Source organism: Solanum verrucosum, unplaced genomic scaffold, assembly GCF_900185275.1.
Source record: "Solanum verrucosum unplaced genomic scaffold, falcon-dt-bn FXZP01000060.1, whole genome shotgun sequence".
Taxonomy (NCBI): domain Eukaryota; kingdom Viridiplantae; phylum Streptophyta; class Magnoliopsida; order Solanales; family Solanaceae; genus Solanum; species Solanum verrucosum.
Genome location: NW_026020129.1, coordinates 3,659,620 through 3,680,782, shown reverse-complemented (window position 1 = coordinate 3,680,782; position 21,163 = coordinate 3,659,620). Strand labels below are relative to the sequence as shown.

At 33.4% G+C, this 21,163-nt stretch overlaps 2 protein-coding genes across 5 annotated transcripts in view; one reads left to right on the top strand and one right to left on the bottom strand.

The window, feature by feature from the left end:
• Positions 1-6,629, bottom strand: part of LOC125827216 (cyclin-dependent kinase F-4-like) — a 36,687-nt gene extending 30,058 nt beyond the window's left edge. Inside the window, exons 1-18 of one of the 4 annotated variants that reach the window (XR_007442973.1) lie at positions 6,332-6,629; positions 4,764-5,145; positions 4,101-4,675; positions 3,939-4,017; positions 3,788-3,856; positions 3,621-3,710; positions 3,401-3,539; positions 2,851-2,953; positions 2,715-2,767; positions 2,571-2,637; positions 2,309-2,417; positions 1,988-2,053; positions 1,776-1,844; positions 1,621-1,684; positions 1,423-1,536; positions 1,197-1,228; positions 988-1,078; positions 618-907 (exon numbers count right to left, since the gene is read on the bottom strand). Coding sequence is in view for 3 of the 4 variants with exons in the window: in XM_049506578.1 (XP_049362535.1) it covers positions 699-907; positions 988-1,078; positions 1,197-1,228; positions 1,423-1,536; positions 1,621-1,684; positions 1,776-1,844; positions 1,988-2,053; positions 2,309-2,417; positions 2,571-2,637; positions 2,715-2,767; positions 2,851-2,953; positions 3,401-3,539; positions 3,621-3,710; positions 3,788-3,856; positions 3,939-4,017; positions 4,101-4,108 (1,362 nt within the window). In the remaining variant the exon portion in view is untranslated. Of the gene's footprint in view, positions 1-472; positions 908-987; positions 1,079-1,196; positions 1,229-1,422; positions 1,537-1,620; positions 1,685-1,775; positions 1,845-1,987; positions 2,054-2,308; positions 2,418-2,570; positions 2,638-2,714; positions 2,768-2,850; positions 2,954-3,400; positions 3,540-3,620; positions 3,711-3,787; positions 3,857-3,938; positions 4,018-4,100; positions 4,676-4,763; positions 5,146-6,331 lie in introns of those variants that run through there. The other 3 variants (XM_049506578.1, XM_049506577.1, XM_049506579.1) reach the window with 3 other exon arrangements.
• A 9,344-nt stretch (positions 6,630-15,973) lies between these two features.
• LOC125826461 (60S ribosomal protein L13-1) overlaps positions 15,974-21,163 on the top strand; it is a 196,701-nt gene continuing 191,511 nt past the window's right edge. The window contains exon 1 of the mRNA XM_049505798.1: positions 15,974-15,984. The gene's annotated coding sequence lies outside the window, so the exon portion shown is untranslated. The remainder of the gene's footprint in view (positions 15,985-21,163) is intronic.

The window sequence follows — 21,163 nt, the reverse complement described above, 5'->3', positions numbered from 1 at the left end:
TATCTTGTTTTGATGGTTATTACTTATTATTCCATAATGTATTATCTTGTTTTGATGATTATTACTTATTATTCCATAATGTATTATCTTGTTTTGATGATTATTACTTGTTATTCCATAATGTATTATCTTGTTTTGATGATTATTACTTATTATTCCATAATGTATTATCTTGTTTTGATGATTATTACTTATTATTCCATAATGTGTTATCTTGTTTTGATGATTATTACTTATTATTCCATAATGTATTATCTTGTTTTGATGATTATTACTTATTATTCCATAATGTATCGCGTTGTATTATATCGTTTTCTACCTAATGTCAAACATCAACAATGTGAAAACTTAATTTGTTTACTCACAACAGTAAACAGATGGTTTCTATTACTGGTGTGATCAAAACTAGAAATCTGCTAATCTCTCTAGTTTAATCAAGGCAACTTAATTTATGTACAAAAGATGCTATCAGTGAGAGTAGAGGAAAACCATTTATTCAAGCAAAACAAGGAAATACATTATTCAAAACATGTTGAACATCGTACATGTAACAGTATCACCAAAAACTAAACAAAAATATTGAAAGCACAAAGACTGCTGGCTTCACCAAAGTAACATCAAATTTAGCCATGCACATAAAGGCTATTATCGCGAATAGAACACTAGAACAAAGTAGGACACTCAGCTATGACATTTCTTCATCCAGCAACTTTCCTCGAAAAGCTTCTTCCCGGAAGAAACTCTTTAGACCGTCCATGGAACAAGTCGTGCTGCCCATGCCATCCTCCTGCCTTCATTGGCTTAACTATTGGCTGCATTGTAGGTCCTCTGCCAGAGCCAATATTCATGTTTCCCAGCTTGTCAGCTGCATCAGAAACGGCAAAATTCTGCAGTCTGGAACCAACCACTGCCAAGCTCAAAAGAAAAATTAGCTTTAAGGGCACAACAATACAAGTATTCCAATAGAGGGGAGTTTGAATGACTCACTTGGATCGCTTGGAATGTTCCTTCCAGGAGGTCGATATTTTGGTTGTTGGTTAACAGAGCCTTGCAGGAATTTATCATTCCTCGTTGGATCCTGAACAATTGTCTGCACAAATTAGATTCAGGTAGAATACCCCTACATCTAGCCACAACATTTGTCTCGTCTATCAGATGGGAAAAATAAGAAAAGGTTGTTTCCAAGGAAAACATACCTGATAATTCATATCCAGCTTCCTTTGTACACCTGTTACACAGTTTCAGTGGGAAACAATTGAATAAGAATCAGAATAAAGAGGTAAGTTTTTGTGTAGCTAAAAGGATGGATGGTTCTTTCACAGTTAAATCCCGGAAAGAAAAACATCGGATGGTTAGTCCAGAGAACACTAGGCCTCTGATTTAGCTGGATCACAGTAAAATCCTATAAATTCTTATAGTCACCTGCGTTAAACGGCAGCTGTGACTTGACAGTTGAGAAGTTGTTGCTAGGTTTGGGATTGTGTGACAACCCAGATGACCACTTGTACTTCTGCTCCACTGCACCCCGCACAACAGCTACGATAAAAAAGTCCTTTTAAGTTCACCATAACAACATAAAACCCAGGTTTCCTTACTAGTAATGTAGAAGACAGTACAAACCAGAAGGAGGGGTCTTAGCAACAGCAGCCTTGGTGCGTAGTGATGGAGGTACATAAAAGCAACTCTGCCACATCACAAATGATATCATCTAATTTAATAGAAAGACAGACACTGACTTATGTACATTAAGTTAAAAAATGGAAGGAGTTGTCCACCTGGAAAAAAGGATGCTGAAGAGCATCGATTGCCGTCGGCCTCTTACGAGGATCCCATGAACAAAGAGACTGCAGCAAGTAACAGAAAAAGATGAAATGACAAGCTATCAGATATTCCATTCCCTTTTAGAAGTGTATTCAGAAAGGTTGCATATATGTCAATGTTGCGAACAATTAAGAAAGTGATACGAATGTTTTTAGCCACCTCTTACCGTGATTAGACTAATAGCATTTTCACTGGCAGATGGAACTAGCAAAGCAAGATCTACACCAGCAACCTGCCAAATAAAACCAGGGAAGGTGTCAACCCACATTCAAAAGAAATCACTTTGCTAGTTAATATCATTTTTTTCCGTTAGGGGAACTAAAAGGACCTCCTTTTCAATAGTTGAAAGGCAAAGAACTGAAATCAAAAGCAAAAAAGAAGAGGATGGGGGGAGCTAATCTGAAAATCCTTTAAGAATAGCAATTCTTTTTCCATTAAAGAATTCCGGAACAACAGATAGCTTCATATCAAGGAAGAGTTATGTTACCTGCGGAAATTGGTAGTTAATAGCACTAGCAAGTTCAAGTCCCTGAGACCAGTCCCTCTTGGTTGGGGTCCCTATAACACTGCATATTTTGTAGATCTCATCTGCTTCACTGCACCCAAAGAAAAGAAGCATACAGCCGACTGTCATCAGAACGTAAATGGATTGCAAATGACATTTCAATCCACCATCCCTCCCTCTCCTCTTCTATATACATTTCTATGCAGGTCGCAGAGAAATCAATATTATAACCACAGATGCATACCTTGAACCCGGAAACAGAGGACGAAGACTAAACAACTCAGCCATTATAGCACCCATGGCCCACATATCTGCAGAGTATTGAAAGATAATCAATATACATCCAGAAAGAAATAGCTGAAACAGATAGTGTGCATCATTTACATACCGACAGCAGGACCATAGATGGGTGACTGGAGAAGAATTTCAGGAGCACGATACCTGCAGTGCCACATAATTGATATAAGGAAAAAATAAACTAACCATTTAGACGAATGAACATATAGAAGAGCAAGCATACTAACCAACGTGTTGATACATATTCCGTATACGGAGGCTGAGAATTGATCTCCCGAGCAAGACCAAAATCAGCAACTTTAATTATATCTTTCGAAACCAACAAGTTCTCTGCACAACCATCAGTATCACATGTTAAAATGGGTCAGATCACGAAGGAATGAACTATAACATGCAGATTGTCACGACTGCATGCATATTACACAACAAACACAAATAAAATGTATAAGCTCTTCTAGATTTCCTTGGTGCCTTGTAGACTGTAGTATATCTCATAAATCCTGAATGCATATTTAGCTCAGTGAACCCAACTCAAAAAGCAGTAAACAAAGAAAACTAAAATGACATATGCAAGCAAGAGCCAGAATAAATAAAGAATTTGAGCTTAAGCTGTTGGAGGGAAGGGAGCAGGAATGCTGATCTCTTCAAGACTAAGGGTTCTCACAGGAAAACAAAAGAGTATAGTACATATAGTACAATAAGATAGTTATGTTAAATCCAACTCTTCATCATCATCCACAGCATTTACAGACAAAAAACGAGGAAAGGTCAAAACACCTGGCTTAAGGTCACGATGAAAATATCCTTGTCGATGCATGTAAGCAAGACCCTGAAATACTTGGAAGCACCAATTTCTCACTTCGGATTCTGAGAAAAGCTTTGCTCTGTCCTTCATAAGCTGGTATAAGTTGCACTCCTGCAAAACCTCGTTCAAACTTAGACATTCAGTCAACTGACTGGTCGCAAATATATATTACAGAGGTAAACCATGACATACCATGTATTCAAACACGAAATACAAAATGTCGTTCTCCCTAACCACTTCCTTGAGCTTCACAATATTTGAATGGTTCATTTTTCTCAGAGACTGCAAAAGAATTCACGGTTATTGAATTCCCAGCAGAGAAAAAAACAAATATGGCCAAAGGAAGGAAATCATCTAACCTTGACCTCTCTCAAGTTTATGCATTCTTCCCATGAATAATAATTCTTCTTCATCTTTTTAATCGCAACCTGTGTTAGACAAATGAATAGTATTAGAAGACTTCGAAAATTCAGCAACATCAGTAGGTTCTAAGTTGTTCCTAACACCTACCACTTCACCAGTCTGCTTATTAAGTGCACGCCAAACATTGCCAAACGTACCATTACCAACTTCTTTAATTATCTGGTACCTGCACCATTAAGAAGGATTAGATAAGCATACAGGAGTCGGGACAATAAAAACAAAAAATGATAAGCGAAATGAGACCACAACCTTTCCATTTCAGCAGCTTCAATAGCACGTAGGACTCTTATTAAATGGAGTATAGGGACGACACACACATAAACAAAGTGGATTTCTGTCTCGGGATGACTGTAAAAGAAAAAAAAATACTAAAAGGAACTATGGCCTGGCTGATTCAGCAAATCACCCTTAATTTCCTTCTGCAAAACTGATGACGGCAGAATCAGCAATGATAGGACGGATGGGCTTCACAGCCTTATTTGTAAGATATATGGCAGAAGAAAGACCAAAACTGTAACAGGTGAGAGAAAGCAAGCAAAGGCAAGTGCTGCAGTGCATCATGATACCACTTCAAAGCTAACTGAGATTCAAATAGCTCAATTCAACATATCAAATTATACGTCCAAGTCACAGAACCTTTCTTTCTCAAAAACACATTAGCTCCTTGCCTCCAATAACACTTCTGTCTGATACCAAGTCTTCAGTCAACCGAATTGTGAAGAAGAGGTCTCTAGAAACTACCAAACCCGAAGCAAGTGTGTAAAGAGCTAACTAATTCTCAACAATGCATAGAAACATCATACATATGTCTGCTGAATTTAGCCCTGTAGTGAATAGAGACAGAGGAGATAATGTAAGACTACTAGAATATATAAGCACTATAACAAGGTAAAGTACAGCCCACAGCAGTACCTCAGAGGATGGTTTCCAAAGGGTCCTGAATGGGTGTCTTATCGGTGATGCGCTAGAAATAAAAAACTTGCACGAGGTAGTTAACAGTACAGTCACAATTGACATCATAAGATGTGCTGCTTACTAGTGGAACTGCATTAAACATCCAACACTTAGCTTATGTGGAAATGGCATATGGTCTCCTGTACTGATTACTCAAGAGCAGATGTTAACTATGTGCAATTGACAAAGGAAACAACAAGGAAATCTCCACAGATGAGGAACCGCCAATCGAGGACTTCCTGAAATGAGAAAGCTTGGTACCCAAAGTTATCTGAGAAAAGGCAGACTTGCTCCATGTCCTAAACAATATTATTCTGTTGGGATTGAAGTCTAATTGACCCTGAAAAAATCATAACCAAGAGAAAAAGGTCAGTATGTCCAAGGCACAATACTAAATAAAAGGAGAACACCCATAGAAACGAAAAATCAAGCTTGAGAAAGACGACGACAGAGCAACATTTTGACAAGTTCAGTAATGCAATTATGCTAACATGCAAACACACTAATCAAGGATCCCAATCAACATCCTTGCCTAGATAAGAACAACAAAAACCAGCTTGTTCATGGTTGTCCAAGACTTCAAGTTTATCATTAGGACATTAGCAGGTAACAATAACCCTTACTACAAATCTGTCTGTATACCCGCCTTCCAAATCATATTGTGACTATCTCATATTCCATCTAGCAATCAAAGAGTAGGAACAAGCACTAAATAGTTGGATTAAGAATAAACAACAAACCAATGTCAAATTCATAGCTCAAAGCTCATACTGTCATACAATTCTTTCATTACATAGTGGTACAAGATTATATAAGTACAAACGTACACTATTAGTTACAATTACAAGACTCCTCATTTAAAAAACTCTGAAATTCAAAGAACTTCAGAACAATCAATTTTCTTCAAAACAGAATACTAACTTTTTCCAAGCCTCAACAGAATACTAACATACAGTTGTGCTCAAACCAAAACTTAACCTCATCCTAAATCCTCAGTCACCACCATGATTCCCATAAATTCATCACAGAATAGCCACACAAAAATCTAATTATATAGCCTAAACCAATCTCCCACCTTCCTTAACAAAATTACCATAAAAAAACAAACCCTTATTACCAATAGTCTTAGCACTAGTTCCAATTAACAAAAAGATTCCCAAACAGCATATACACACACAACAAACACTCAAATAAATCGAAAAAATTGGTTTCCAACTCATACCCAAAACAACAGTATGCCAAGATTCAAACCCCCAAACAATAAAGAATCAATCTTTAGCCTCAGACTCAAAACCAAATCAATAAAGAATCAAACTTTAGCCTCAGATTCAAACTCAAATCAATAAAGAATCAAACTTTACAGCCTAAACATTCATATCTAATCATAAACAGTATTAAAAACAAATCTTTTATCAGATCTAATCAAAAACTCAATACCCCACCTCAACATATCAAGAAAATCCACACCCAAATACCAAAATCACATAAAAATAAAGAAAAACAAGAAAAAGGGGAAAATATATTACCTGGAATTGAAACGGCATAACCAAGAAAAAGCCACAAGAAGAAAGGAAAAGGAAATTTAATACCAAACCCTATAAAAAAAATAGTATATTTATTATTCTTCTGACTTTTCCTCTTTCACAAAAAGAGCCACCCTATAATAATGATGAAGGTATCATAACTATTATGATAATGATGTGAAATCTTGGCTTTATTTGTGAAAAAAAAAAAGGGAAAAAAAATCTTCTACATAATTATTATTTATTCCTTTCAACAATTTTTATTTAATTTCCATGTTTTGTTCTTCTGTGAAAAAAAAAAAAAAAAGGAGGAGAAGAAACTAAAGATTGATTCTTTCTTTGGTAGTGATTTGGTGCCACGCATGACTCACGTGGTCGTTAGGATTTTCTCAATATTCCAACAAGAATTGAAGATATTTTTTTATAAAATAAAAATTAGTTTTTGAAAAATTAATTAAGATTTTTTCTGGCCACAAAATAATAAGAAGGTTCTTTTTTTTCAATTTTTATACAGCACCCAACTGGTACTGAATTACGTGGTGCAGGTAGTGTTACAATAAGGATAATACTTAACATCTTTTCGATTAAATTCAGATTGCACCCTACAGAGTTTATTTAAGGGTTACGCTTTCAATAGAATTTTTTCCTCTGAAATATCATCAAATTGTTAAGGGTATAAATATTAATAATATAATAGATTTAAATTAAAAAACAATTGAGTTATTAAAGAATATCTAAAACAAAATTGAAAATAATTGAAATTTCTTTCATGAGCAAATAAAAAAAATTATATGATGATTTATCATCGAAACTTAACCAAACCACACAACAAATAGCATTCAAGACGTCGTTCTTTTATTCTTGAATTACGTCTTTTGATCAATATTTCTCAAATTTTGTTTAGAGAAAATAATTTAAAGTGTTTCTTTTTAAATGAAAAATGAAAAAAAAAATGGGAGAACTATTTATGGGATAAAAAGTACTTTTAACATATGAGTTTTTATCAAATAACACTTATTAATAGGTTTATAAATTTTGTAAGATAAATGAATCTAAAACTATAAACTAAATGAAGTGAAACTTATAAATTCATATTATTTAATCAGAAAATCAGAACTCTTGTCAATTGTATTATTCGAATATGTAGTTCATGAGTAAAAACTATCTAAATTTAAGAAAATAATCGTGAGTTTACATATTTGATTGAGTTTAGTAATTTTGATTTAAATATTATATTTATCCTTTTCAAAAATATTTAATAATTATAAATTATTAATTTATAACTCAATAATTTAATAGGACTAAATTTTTAAATTTTAATTTTACCCCTAAACATAATTAAAACTAAAAATAGCTCCAATGTGCATGATAAACAATGTCACATCCAAAAATTAGGTATCATACCTAATTTAATTTGTAAAAGAATTTTTCAATACTATAATCCCGAACCAATGAGTCTACTTATAAGTTATGGCTGACATTAAATTATTTTTTGAGAATTACAAGGATAAAGTTTCTGATAGATAATAGTTTCTTTTAAATAAATATTATATGGCGTAAATCATATAATTAGAGATAGTTAGCAGAATTATTTTATTTTGTAAAAATAGTGATCCTAGGACAAGCTACCACCATTTGACCAAATTTTTCATCACCATAGTAGGGCGAATCTTGAATAATGATAATTATCAAGTGGTACATGTCCATACAATTAGTAATACTAAAATAGAATTCTGGTCAAATGTTTACGTCTATTAGTATAAATAAAATAAAATAAATAGTGGCTTAAAATATCAAAAGAATATACATATTTAATTAAGAAAATTATGTGTATATAAAACTTATGTATATATATAAAGTAATTTTTCGCTAAAGAGGTTTGGGTGTATCTCCTCCGCCTACTTAACTAGAAATAGGGGTGTTCATGGTTATGGTTAGAGCCGTCAAAATAGGCTTAGTCCATGGGTCGGCCCAATGCAACCCGTTATTGGGGTAGGGTTGTGATAAGATTTTTCAATCTCATTTAAAACTAGGGCTTATAAGTCCATCTCATATAAGCCCTTAGCCCTTGAGGCTTGATCGGGGTCGGCTCATGGCCAAAACTTTTTATTTAATGGTAACTTACAATAATCTCACTAGTATATAATCTAATTATTTAAATACACGCTATGTTGTAATATTATGAATCTTACCAGATTTTGGTACGTCCAAATACATGTATCTTAAATTATATGGACTCAAAATTATGTTAATTTGTTCTAGATACACTCTATCCAAGAAGATTCGCATGTATCTCGGATATATAGACAAATCCCACGCCCTTACCTTTCTTCCATCTTGCTTGTCACTCTCTTATCTCGCTCACGTATCTGGTATGCGAGATACATGCTAATTACACTAGATTTTTTGGTAGTGTTATTGAAACAACATCATTGTTTGCCATATTTGATTTGAAAATCTACTTATTTTCTTGATGTTATAGAATTATAAGTTTGAAAAGGAAAAAAAAATTAAAAAGAAGGGCTAGCCCGCCCCAGCCCTCGGCGTTGGGCTGGCTTTAGCATTTTCAGGCCCTACCAAATGAAGGGCCGACCCGTCCTATCCCTTCAAATTCATTGGCCCGCGAGGCTTGGCTTGGTGGGGCTGGGCCAACCCTTTTTGACAACTCTAGCTATGGTTAAAAAATCAAATTGAACCTTAATCCGAACCAAACCCATTAAAAAAAATTGATTTTTGGTTTGGATTTAAATTTTGAAAACCGATACTATTTGGTTTGGTTTTGGTTTTACTAAAAAACAACCACCAAAATAACCAAATTGAACCGATAAATTCGATATATAAATTTTCTAATTATTTATATATTAGTCATAAATAAAATATAAATATTTTGTTAAATTTTAATTAACTTAAGTCTTTAACTTTACCATTTTCTCAAGCCCAACTATAAGAGTCCTAAGTTCGAGTTCATCAAAATTCAATTTAGTTTTTACCTACCCTACTTCACATAAAATAATCACATTTTCTCTTAATTGAATCACTTAGTATTACTTAATAGCTTAGTTGAACCGACAATTGCATTTTTGTGGATTGTTCATGTACTAGGTGCTTGTGTCTATCGAGATACGTACGTCCTCAAAAAAATTATTACTTTCAAATCGTATAAATCAGAAAAACCGAACCAAACCCACAATAACCAAACCGATGGTTATTTTTTTCATTTGGTTTGGTTTGGTTTTAGAAATTTAAAAAAATGACTAGATTGATTTGGCTTTGATTTTAATCAATAACCGATCCAAATCGAACCACCAACACCCCTAACTAGATATAGGGTGGATGTGGGTTGGCACTTGGCAGGAAAAAGAAGAAAAAGCTTCATAAGTAGGCGTACTTCACTAACATATATACTATTATTATCTATAATTTTAAAATATTACATATTTTACCACTAATTAAGAATTTTGTTATATATATTTAAGAAGATACATGTATTTGTTGCTACATGATGCACTAAAATAGGGAAAGTAGAGAGCGAGATAGGGAGGGAGGTGAATGAGATTCGTTATGTATCTCAGATACATGTGATTCACATGTATTTGTTATGTATCACAAATACATATGAATTCACTTGGATACAATGTATCTAGAATTAATTACACTTAATTGTAACCACATGTATCTCAAGATACATGTATCTTGACGTATCTGAACGCATCAGAATCTAATAAGATTCGTAATATTATAAACTAAAGTGTATCTAAGTAAACAAATTTTGAATAAAATATCTAAGTAATTAAATCTTAAACTACTGGAACTTATGTAAGTTCCTCGAAAAAAGAACTAGTGATATTATTATTTTCATCCACTTTTTTTCTAATATTTAAAAATTAAGTGACTTATATTAAATTATTTATAGTTTCATGCGTTAGAATAAATTATATATAAAATTCATTTAAATTTGTTTCAAAAACTATACCATTACCAAACTATAACTTAGTCAATTACTGATGATGTATTTATTTTTATTTTAGCCAAATCAGGACTAATTAATGCTAACAAAAACAATATTAAGAAATAATATCCACAAACGGTCTAATGTAATTATAAAAATTTCTAATCAACCGGCAATTACATATATATATTTTCATTATAATTTTGAGGTTTTTGAGATTTTTGTTCGTCTTAAAATTTTCTAATCAACCATTACATTAGGTTTTTTAAAAAAAATAAATAAATATTATTATTATTATATTTTTATTGGTTTATTTAAAATTGTTGTGGGTGTATGTAATCAGGCTAGTCATGAAAAGTCGGCGGGAAAACGGAATATGCCAAATCTTATCTAATTATTCTGTATTTTTCCTTTTTTATGGCACTAATATAATAATAGTATCAAATAAGTTGGCCAATTGCAAAAGTCAAATATTGCTGGGTGGATAGTGAGGTGTATGAGTTTGGTCTTGAACCTATAGGTGTTAGTAAGTCTTACGATTACTATATTTGAATTTTAGTCAGGCTTCAACGTGTATATCGAATATCGAATGAAAAATAAAAAAAATTCTATGATTTCTAATTTTATGTTCCATATTTATATTTAGACTTCAATTAATTTAAGTTGGCTTATTTGCACAAATATTCCTATTTTAGAGTGGTATATAATTTTTGTTCTTCAAATTTAATGATTTTAATCTTTTGTCTTCTAGCATAAGTAAAAAATAAGTGACTGAAAATCCTCCTAACATCGAAATAATTAACATGTAGTAACATAAATAGATATTTTTATATCATAATATATAACAAATTATGTTGCTTAATTGCTACAAAACTTTTGTCGTAGAAGGTGTAACTTAGTTTCTATAGAACTTATGTCGGTAGAGGCAAAAAATTTCTAAACTTATATATGGTGAAATTAGGTTATCAAAATAGTACACAACTTATGTTACCTTACTTAATTACTACAATACTTATGTCGACGAGATAATTGTTCTCTAAATTCATGTCTTGCAAAATTAGGTTATGGCTAAGTATACTTTGATCTATTTCATTAAAGAGCAATAGAGACAAAAATTATAAATTATTATGTTTAAGAACAAAAATTGAAAATCACTTCAAATATGATCCCATCAATGCAAAAACTTCATCTAATATAAGTTCGAATTGCATAAAATTTATTAAAAGAAAACGCTCCTTATCATTTATTTATTTTTATATTCAAGTGTTGAATCTAAAATTTCTAATATAATAATATCACCACTAATTTTTGGTGATTAACTAGTAAATTTTATTTTTTTTAATCGCCTATATAATGAAATATGGAGGAAGAAAAGTAGTGGTATTGTTAATTAATTCTCTTATGCTAATAAATTATAAATAATGACCCCACTAATAAAGTCCTTTCCATGCTTGCATATGCTTTATTTTTTTTTTCCCACTTATATATTTAGGACATGTCTCATAGGAGTATTAAAGTGAGAAATATTATCTATCATTAAAGTAGTATAGGATCAAAAATAATTTCAAACAAGTTTATTTGTGTTCAAAATTTGTTTACATATATAAAAGAGGTTCACAAGATCTAGTAAAGAGAATAACATTCCAACAAATTTATTCGTGTTTAAAATTTGAGACTTTATCTATATCAATATTGAAATCATTTTTTGTTATCAACAATGTATGCTCTCTTGATTTGATAAAATAGTCGCACAATCTTTATAAAGCGTTTTCCTCACATATTTTTTTTAAAAAAAAAATTATATTATGACAATTTTTCATGACTCTTTATATAACATCATTTATAAAAAAAATATTATATTCGATTAAGATAATTTGGACATACTTATGAGTTATGACTCCATAATTAAACTATGAAAATTTTCACATTGAAAAACTTGTCTCATTCGGAATGGGTATATTTGTTGGGCCTGGAGTCCTTTTATAGGCTTTTCAAATCTTTGATCCAATTCCAAAATTGGACTCCAACGTGACCAGTCCTTTATGAACTTTCCATTTTTGAAAGGAGAAAATACATAACAATTAGATATACTTCGCTATCACATATACTATTAGTATATTTATACTTTTAAAATATTACACATTGTATCACTAATTAAGAGTTTTCTATCATATATTGAGGAAGATACACTTAAATACATATATTTTTACTATTAGATACACTAAAATAAAGAGTGAAGCGAGCGAGGTTTGTTATGTATCTGGGATACCATATACATAGGAGAGTGATCAATGAGAAGGGAGAGAGGCGAGGGAGACAAGCGAGATTTGTTATGATCTCAGATACATGTGAATCCATTTGGATACAATGTATCTAGAATAAATAACACTTATTGTTTACCCCATTCATCTCGAGATACATTCATCTAGACGTATATGGACACACTAAAGTCTGGTAAGATATGTAATATTGCAAAGTAGAGTGTATCTAAATAACAGCTCCTAAACTAATGGAATTTATGTAATTTTTACTTTTTGAATCTCCAATTCCAAACTGGACTCACAAACAACTTCAATTAATATCTTTTTTCATAAATATTATTAATTATAAGTACTAACAAATATATATCACATACATATATTTCAATCCAGAAAATACGTATACGCGGAAGATATAGTTTACTTTTCTATATATTAAAAAAAATAGAAAACTTCAATTTATTCATAATATTAATTTATATTTTAGAAAGTAATATAATAATATTTTTATGGACTAATAAAAGTATCTATTTACGAAATCATAAAATAATTAATCTTTTAGCAATAATCAAAACACTCGTAAGTGTTTGACTCCATCGGTTCAATTCTTCTCTTCTTTCATTCAAAATGCCCTAATTAGTCCTAACCAAGGTCTTAATATATAGTCAATTATAGTTCATGACAATTACATCGAGATTACACTCAAAATTAAAAATGATAAATTTCATCTTGATTAATTAATAATTTTACAGGTATTTAATTATACTCAATATTATTTTAATAACTATCGTAGAGTCATGGGGTTTGATACCAAAATACAATAAATAACAATTCTTTAATTCTAACTTTTTAGTTTTCACATGTCATGTTTAAGATCATACAATTAAATGTCATATTAGTATATCTATATATCTTTAATTTAAGACCACAATATTAAAGTTTTTTAATTATTTTCTTAAACTTTGCATTAAGTGAAAAATAAGCAAACAAATTAAAACAAAAAAAATAACAAATATAACTCGGTTAGTTAAGTAGGGATCTCTCAAATAATGAATCTCAGATTTAAATCTTCGCATGAACCTTTCTAGTATGGTTCACCTCTCTTGTGCAATTTATGAGGTATTACAAACTTATGGATAATGACTATAATTTCCTTGTCATAAAAAAATAAATATAATAACAATATTTTTTGTGATCGATAATGTCCGATGAAATATCCTCTATTTAATTTCCAGCAGTAAAACAAAAACAGAACCGAAGCTGATTCCCGAAGGGCCAAAAGGGAGACCGAGGCAACACATAAATCCCTAAAAGACACTAATATTTTTATAAACTTTTATCGTTAATTTGTCGCTAAATTACTCACATACCTAACATAACATGTTTGTAATCTGTTCCTAAATAAAACTAGCGATATATTTTATTTTTTAGCTATAAAATTAATTTGCATGTCGCTTATTTCTACTTTCTCTGTCCAACCGTACTTGTCCACTATTGACTTTACACATTTCTTAAAAATTATAAATGATAATTTTCCTATATCACCCTTTGAATATAATAAATACAATGTCTTGAAAAATATAATAGAGAAATGACTATAATTAATGATAAGAGGATATTAGGAACTAAGTGTAAAATTATCTATTGATTTCATAAATTGGACAAGTATTGTTGGATATTCCAAAATAGTATAGTGGACAACTATTGTTGGACGGAGACAATATTCTTTAACACCTTGTTTGGATGGTTGTTATTCATTATCTTGTATTGTATTATTAGTTTAAGTATAATGTTTGTTTTGCTTGTTACTTAAATTTTAATTTATCATATCATTAAATCATCACTAAGAACGAAAAGATCTATTTTTATGTAATCACGTCGTTATCTTAATATCTTAATAAAGTGTGAGTGAATTGAGAATTGATTCCCTTAGTTTGTTATTGCTGTTTGTTCATAGGTTTTATTCGTGCTTTCATGTTTTGAGCATAAAAAAGGGATAAACATGACTAACTCTCCACTTAAGAATCTTATCTTGTCTTTGAAATACAAAGCAGAAAATGGGAGAATATATTACAATATTCATTCAATCAGTATTTAATATTCCTACTACTGCCAAATCCTAAAACACTGCTAACACACGGCAAAAGCATATATACATTCTTCAATAATAAACAAAAAATATCACTAGAGATTCTTTTGCCCCAATATTCGATTTCCGATCCGATTAATATTTCAACATCCTGAATCGAGGTGGCTCTACTTTGCCTACTTAATTCTTTTGTTAGCTAACGATATATGTAATTTAATAATTCAGTACTTAAGGTCTTCCTTTATCAAACGAATAAAAAAGTTAAAGTTGGCATTTCGCTGTCTTGCTTTTTTTTTTCTTCTAGTTATAATAGGGTGTAATAGCTTCAATGGATAGAAAATTTTAAATATTTTATTTTGCATATATCGAGTTTAGAGAAACAATTAAAGAAAAACTACTTAAATACACAATTTATTTTATTTTATTTTTCTAAAATTTCCTATCATTTGAAAAAATTACAAAAGTCCTTACTTTACGCAATGTATCAGTCGGATACATCACTTTACGCGATGTATTGGTTGGATACATAAATTTATGATGTATCGGGACATACGCGATGTATCGGAACATTATTTATGCGATGTATGTGATATATCGAGACGTCGATTGATGTATCTAAAATCAAGACGCGGTGTATCCGAACATTGAGGGATGTATCCAAAACCGAGACTGTATCAGGACGTTTTGGGATGTAACCGGATTCCATCAAATATAAGGGATTCTTGTCACGACCCAGACCGTCGTGATTGACACCCACACTAACCCTCCGGTGGGAGAACCACTACTACAACCCAAACCAAGCAACTAAACCAAAAACTAAAGCGCTTAAGGATACAGAAACATGAATAATAGCCACAACTGAAGTTTCCATAAACTTCCAAAAGATCTAACAACTAACAATGCGGAAAATACACCTAGAACCTAAAAGTCAATGTACCAAACATCTAAAGTTCAACAAGTCTAAAGAAGAAGGGTCACAACCCCAAACTAATGAACAAATCAACTAACTAGAAAGTCTAAGTCCAAAATGTGGACATAGACGAAAGGAGAACTCAAGGCAGCCTGGAAGAACTGACTCACCCTAGAATTCGAACGATGATCATTGATCTTTTAAATGAGGTCTGTCAATAGCCGCCTGAAAATGCCTTGTACTCAACAAAAATAAGAGCAAGTGCAATATCAGTACACAACAACAGTGTATTGGTAGGATCACGCGGCTATCCCACTAAGTGTAACATAAGCAAGTCAATACAACATTATAAACATGCAACATACTGAACATATACAATATTGATTATCACATGCTCAACAATATACATTTATAACAAGTCATTGGTCCTCTCATGGAACCCAAACCCAAATTGTTAGCATACCGAAACGTGGTACCCGATCCAATGTTTATGCCAGAACGTGGCAACCGATCCCATAATTATGTTGGAACGTGGCAATCGATCCAAGTTAGTATGCCGAAACGTGGCAACCGATCCTTTCAACACACCACAATCACAATCACAAGTACATTCTCATTAATCATACGATCAAGAAGTGATTCATGGCATATAGTTATTCATCTATCTCATTTACAACAAGTGTGATCAATAATGCAACATTTGCATACATATATGTATAATAATGAAACAAGAACAAACATACATCACACAATCATAGAATCACAACCATCACATGCCTCGAAACAAGCTTGAAACCCTAAGAAACTTGATCCTTCCCTTTTCGGATTCGTTCCGCTTGTTCTTGATCTGCAAACAATCAATATAATACGGAAATCAATAAACAATCACTAATTACCGGGATTACTAACAATTCTAACAAACCCTATATCAACCCATGATCCCAATTATCTAATTTAGGGATGTTTTCACCATAGATTCTAGATCAAAACCCTCCCCCATCGATATTTACCTATTAGATTACGTTCTACGGATCGAAAAATAGATTTAGGGAGTTAAAACCTTACCTTTAGCGTTAAAAATGGTGGAAAAAGGTCAAGAACTCATATGTCATCTCCTAGCTCTCAAAGTCAGAAATTACAGAATAAAATATTTTTGGGGTTTATTTACGACTTTAAGTCGTGTCTGGGCCGCCACAACGGCCCTCACCCAGCTACAACGGCCCTTTCAGAGCGACCGAAATCCCCACCAAAGCGGGTTGCACGAAACAATGAGCTATTTTAATAATTTCAAAACTCTCATTTCACAAAACACTTTTAACCAACGACGCTCAGAAAATACCGCTCACGCTAAGATCGATTTCAGGAGTTCTACACGCCCGAATTCAATTCTGTAAAGTCGTACGGATTCCTTAACGACTTATCTAACTACTCATGTAATCAAATTCATAAATAGATCACCCAATTGATACCAGATTTCTCTAGACTTTAATGACTCTGATTTCGTCCAAATCTAGACTTGGTTAAGAAATTCCAAGTTACTACGAAAAAGTTTTCCGATCCAAAAATTTTCCCCATTGGATTCTCTATAACGACGAAACTCGATCGTTACAATAGATATCAATTTATCCATCACTCGTTCCCGAGTGATAAACTTAGTAAAAACATGCTAAGAAAGGAATAAAGTAGTACCTAAATCGACGAACAATTGGGGATATTTGTCTCGCATGTCCCTCTCAGTCTCCTAAGTAGCTTCTTCAACTGGATGCTTCCATTGAACTTTCACACATCACGATCAAGAATTGCAATCCGTTCCTCAACTTACGCACATCACGATCAAGAATTGCAATCGATTTCTCCTCATATTGGAGGTCTTTGTCTAACACAATTGAGTCTCACTTAATGATATAATCCCCGTCACCATGACACCTCTTCAACATGGACACATGCTGGATGAACTCCCAATAAATTAGGAGGTAAGACCAATTTATACACTACTGGTCTTACATATTCAAGAACCTCAAATGGACCAATTACCTTTATTGCCGAATCTCATTACTCCTTTCATGGGTGATACCTTAAGAAGAACATTTTCACCGATTTGAAACGCCATGTCTCTTACCTTATAATCTGCATACTTCTTTTGTCTACTCTGGGCTGCAAAAAACTTAGCTTGAATACTACTCATCTTATCTTGAGCATCCTTCACTAAATCAACCCCCAAAGGTTTCACATCTTAAGCCTCAAACCATCATATGGGTGATCTACATCCCCTCCCATATAATGCCTCAAATGGTGTCATAACAATGCTGGAGTGATAACGATTATTATAGGAGAACTCACACAAAGGTATGAATTTATCCCAATGCCCTCCAAAATCAATCACACATGCCTTCAACATGTTTTCTAACACTTGAATAGTCCTCTCTGACTGCCCGTCTGTCTGTGGATGAAAGGTTGTACTAAAAGTGAGTTGTGTGCCCAATTCATCATGTAATTTCCTCCAAAACTTGGATGTGAATTGGGTACCACGGTCTGAGATGATAGAAAAAGGCACTCCATGCAACCTTACTATCTCTTTCACATACACCTTAGCCAATTGTTCATCATGATAATCTATTCTTACCGGAATAAAATGGGCTGACTTAGTCAATCTATCAACCACTACCAAAATAGAATCAAACTTCCCCAAAGTCTTGGGAAGACCAACCACACAATTCATGGCTATTATTTCCCACTTCCATTCCGAAATTGACATTCTTTGAAGCAAACCTGCAGGCCTTTGATGTTCATACTTCACTTGTTGGCAATTTTGACACTTAGACACAAACTCCGCTATATCCTTCTTCATGTTCGGCCACCAATAAATTCGGTTCAAGTCTCGGTACATCTTTGTCACACCCGAATAAATGGAATATCGTGAACCATGAGATTCTGCCAATAATTTCTGAATCAAGTAATCTACTCTAGGAACACAGATTCTTCCTTTAAAATTGAGCACACCCTCCGTATCAAGAGTTGTCTCTTGTGCCTTACCAATCACAGTCTTCTTAAGCTCCTTCAAATTCTCATCCTCAAACTGTTTGGCCTTGATCTCCTTAAAGAATGTGGCCCTAACCTCGATGCTAGTTACCCCACCTCTTTCTGAAATGCCCAACTGCATGAACTTAAACTCTAAGGTCTGAATTTCCTTAGTCAAAGGTCGCTTGGTTACACTTAAGTAAGCTAAACTACCCATACTCACTGTTTTCTGAATCAAAGCGTTTGCCACTACATTAGCCTTACCTAGATGGTATTGAATGGTGACATCATAATCTTTAAGCAACTCCATCCACATTCGTTGTCTCAAATTCAAATCTTTTTGAGTGAGCACATGCTGCAAACTACGATCATCAGTAAACACCTCACACTTAAGACGATAGAGGTAATGCCGCAAAATCCTAAGAGCAAATACTACCGCTGCCAACTCTAAATTATGTGTTGGATAATTTATCTCATGCACCATCAATTGACGCGATGCATAAGTTATGACATTTTTATCCGGCATCAACACAACAACCCAAACCAGAATGTGAAGTATCACAATAAATAATAAAATGTTTACCTTCAACCGGTAATGCTAGGATGGGTGCGGTGGTCAAAAGAGTCTTGAGCTTTTGAAAGTTATCCTCACATTTTTCAGTCCATTCAAATGGTATCTCCTTTTTGGTCAATTTTTTCAAGTGAGTGGAAATATAAGCAAAGTTCTTCACAAATCGACGATAGTAGCTAGCGATCTCCACAAAACTCCTAACTTCAGTCACAGAGCTAGGCCGAGCCCAATTCTTAACCACCTCAATCTTTTGAGGATCTACCATCACCCATTCTTTTGAAACTACATGTCCTAAAAATGCAACAAAAGTCAACCAAAATTCACACTTAGAAAATTTAGCATACAACATTTGTTTCCCAAGAACACCCAAAACTATACGAAGATCGTCGGCATGCTCTTCCTCACTTTTTGTATAGGCCAAAATATCATCAATAAAGACTATGACGAAAGAATCAAGAAATGGCTTGAACACCCCATTCATTAAACTCATGAAGGTTGCAGGCGCATTGGTCAAACCAAAAGACATAACCAAAAACTCATAGTGCCCATAGCGAGTCCTAAATGTCGTCTTAGGCACATCCTCAGGCCTAATTTTCAACTAATGGTAGCCAGACCTTAGATCAATCTTAGAGAAAACTGATGCACCTTGAAATTGGTCAAAAAGATCATCTATTCAAGGCAAATGATAATTGTTCGAATAGTGACCCTATTAAATTGCCGGTAATCTATACACATTCTCATACTACCATCTTTTTTCTTAACAAATAAAACTGGAGCACCCCATGGAGAAGCACTAGGACAAATAAATTCCTTATCAAGAAGCTCTTGGATTTGAGTCTTAAGCTCTCTTAATTCTGCTGGAGCCATACGATATGGAGGAATAGAAATGGGGCGAGTACCAGGTTCTAAATCAATGCAGAAATATAGAAAGAAACTTATGATATCTTGTTGACGGGTGTGAAAAGAGCAAGCAAATGACATTTCTATATATAACTATAACCGTTCTTATGAAGTTGGTCAAGTTCTTTTCCTTAGAACCCTTTTTTTTTTGTAATACTTTAGCATAAACATTTCCTCCAACGAACACTTTAAATGCGCCCTTGTTTATTTCCAGGGAACCGCTCTGTCTTATATCTCTATCCGGAGGCATACCAGGCAAATCAGTAGGAAACACTACTCTAAATTATGACATCACAGGAATAGACTCAATAGATGGAGCCTCAACCTCAACATCCCAAATATGAGCCAAATAAGCTAAACAACTCTACTCTACCAGTTTCCTAGCCTGAATGGAGGATATGATGTTAACTTGCTTAGGCTTGTACACCCCTTCCCACTCTAATTTTTTCCTTCCCGAAATTTCTAGATTTACAAACTTAGTATTACAATTTAACACAATATAATAGGGGGACAACCAAGTCAAGCCTAAGATAATATCAAAGTCAGTCATATCCAAAATCACCAAATTAGCCCAAGTCTGAAAATCCATAAACAAAATAGGACAAACATGATAGACATGAGTGACTATGACTGACTCTCCATCTCGGGTAAAAACATGGATAGGAGCATCAGGTACATCACAAATCATATCAAACTCTGAGGCAAATCGCACAACTACATAAGAATAAGTAGAATCCGATTCAAATAACACATTAATCATCCGGTCACAGACAAGAATAGTACCTGTGATCATTGCGTCAAACACCTCTGCCTCATTCTTTCCCAGAAAGGCATAACACTAAGCCCTATCATCTTGATGAACCACTTCCCTGTCCAATTGCACGTTGCCTCTGCCTGCATTACCATTTCATCTACCTCCACGATCTCGCTAATTACCTCATCGCCCACCTTGTGGATGCCCTCGACCATTATTACCATTTTCCGCGGGTACCACTGCTCTAGTTTGCTGCTGTGCGGACTCAAACACATGTGAGTAGGGACAATCTCTCCTCATATGCCCAGGTTCTCCATAGTTGTAACATGTACAATCAAAAAGTGGTCTGCTGCCCGCCGAAGGCGCGACTCCCTGGCTATCCTAAA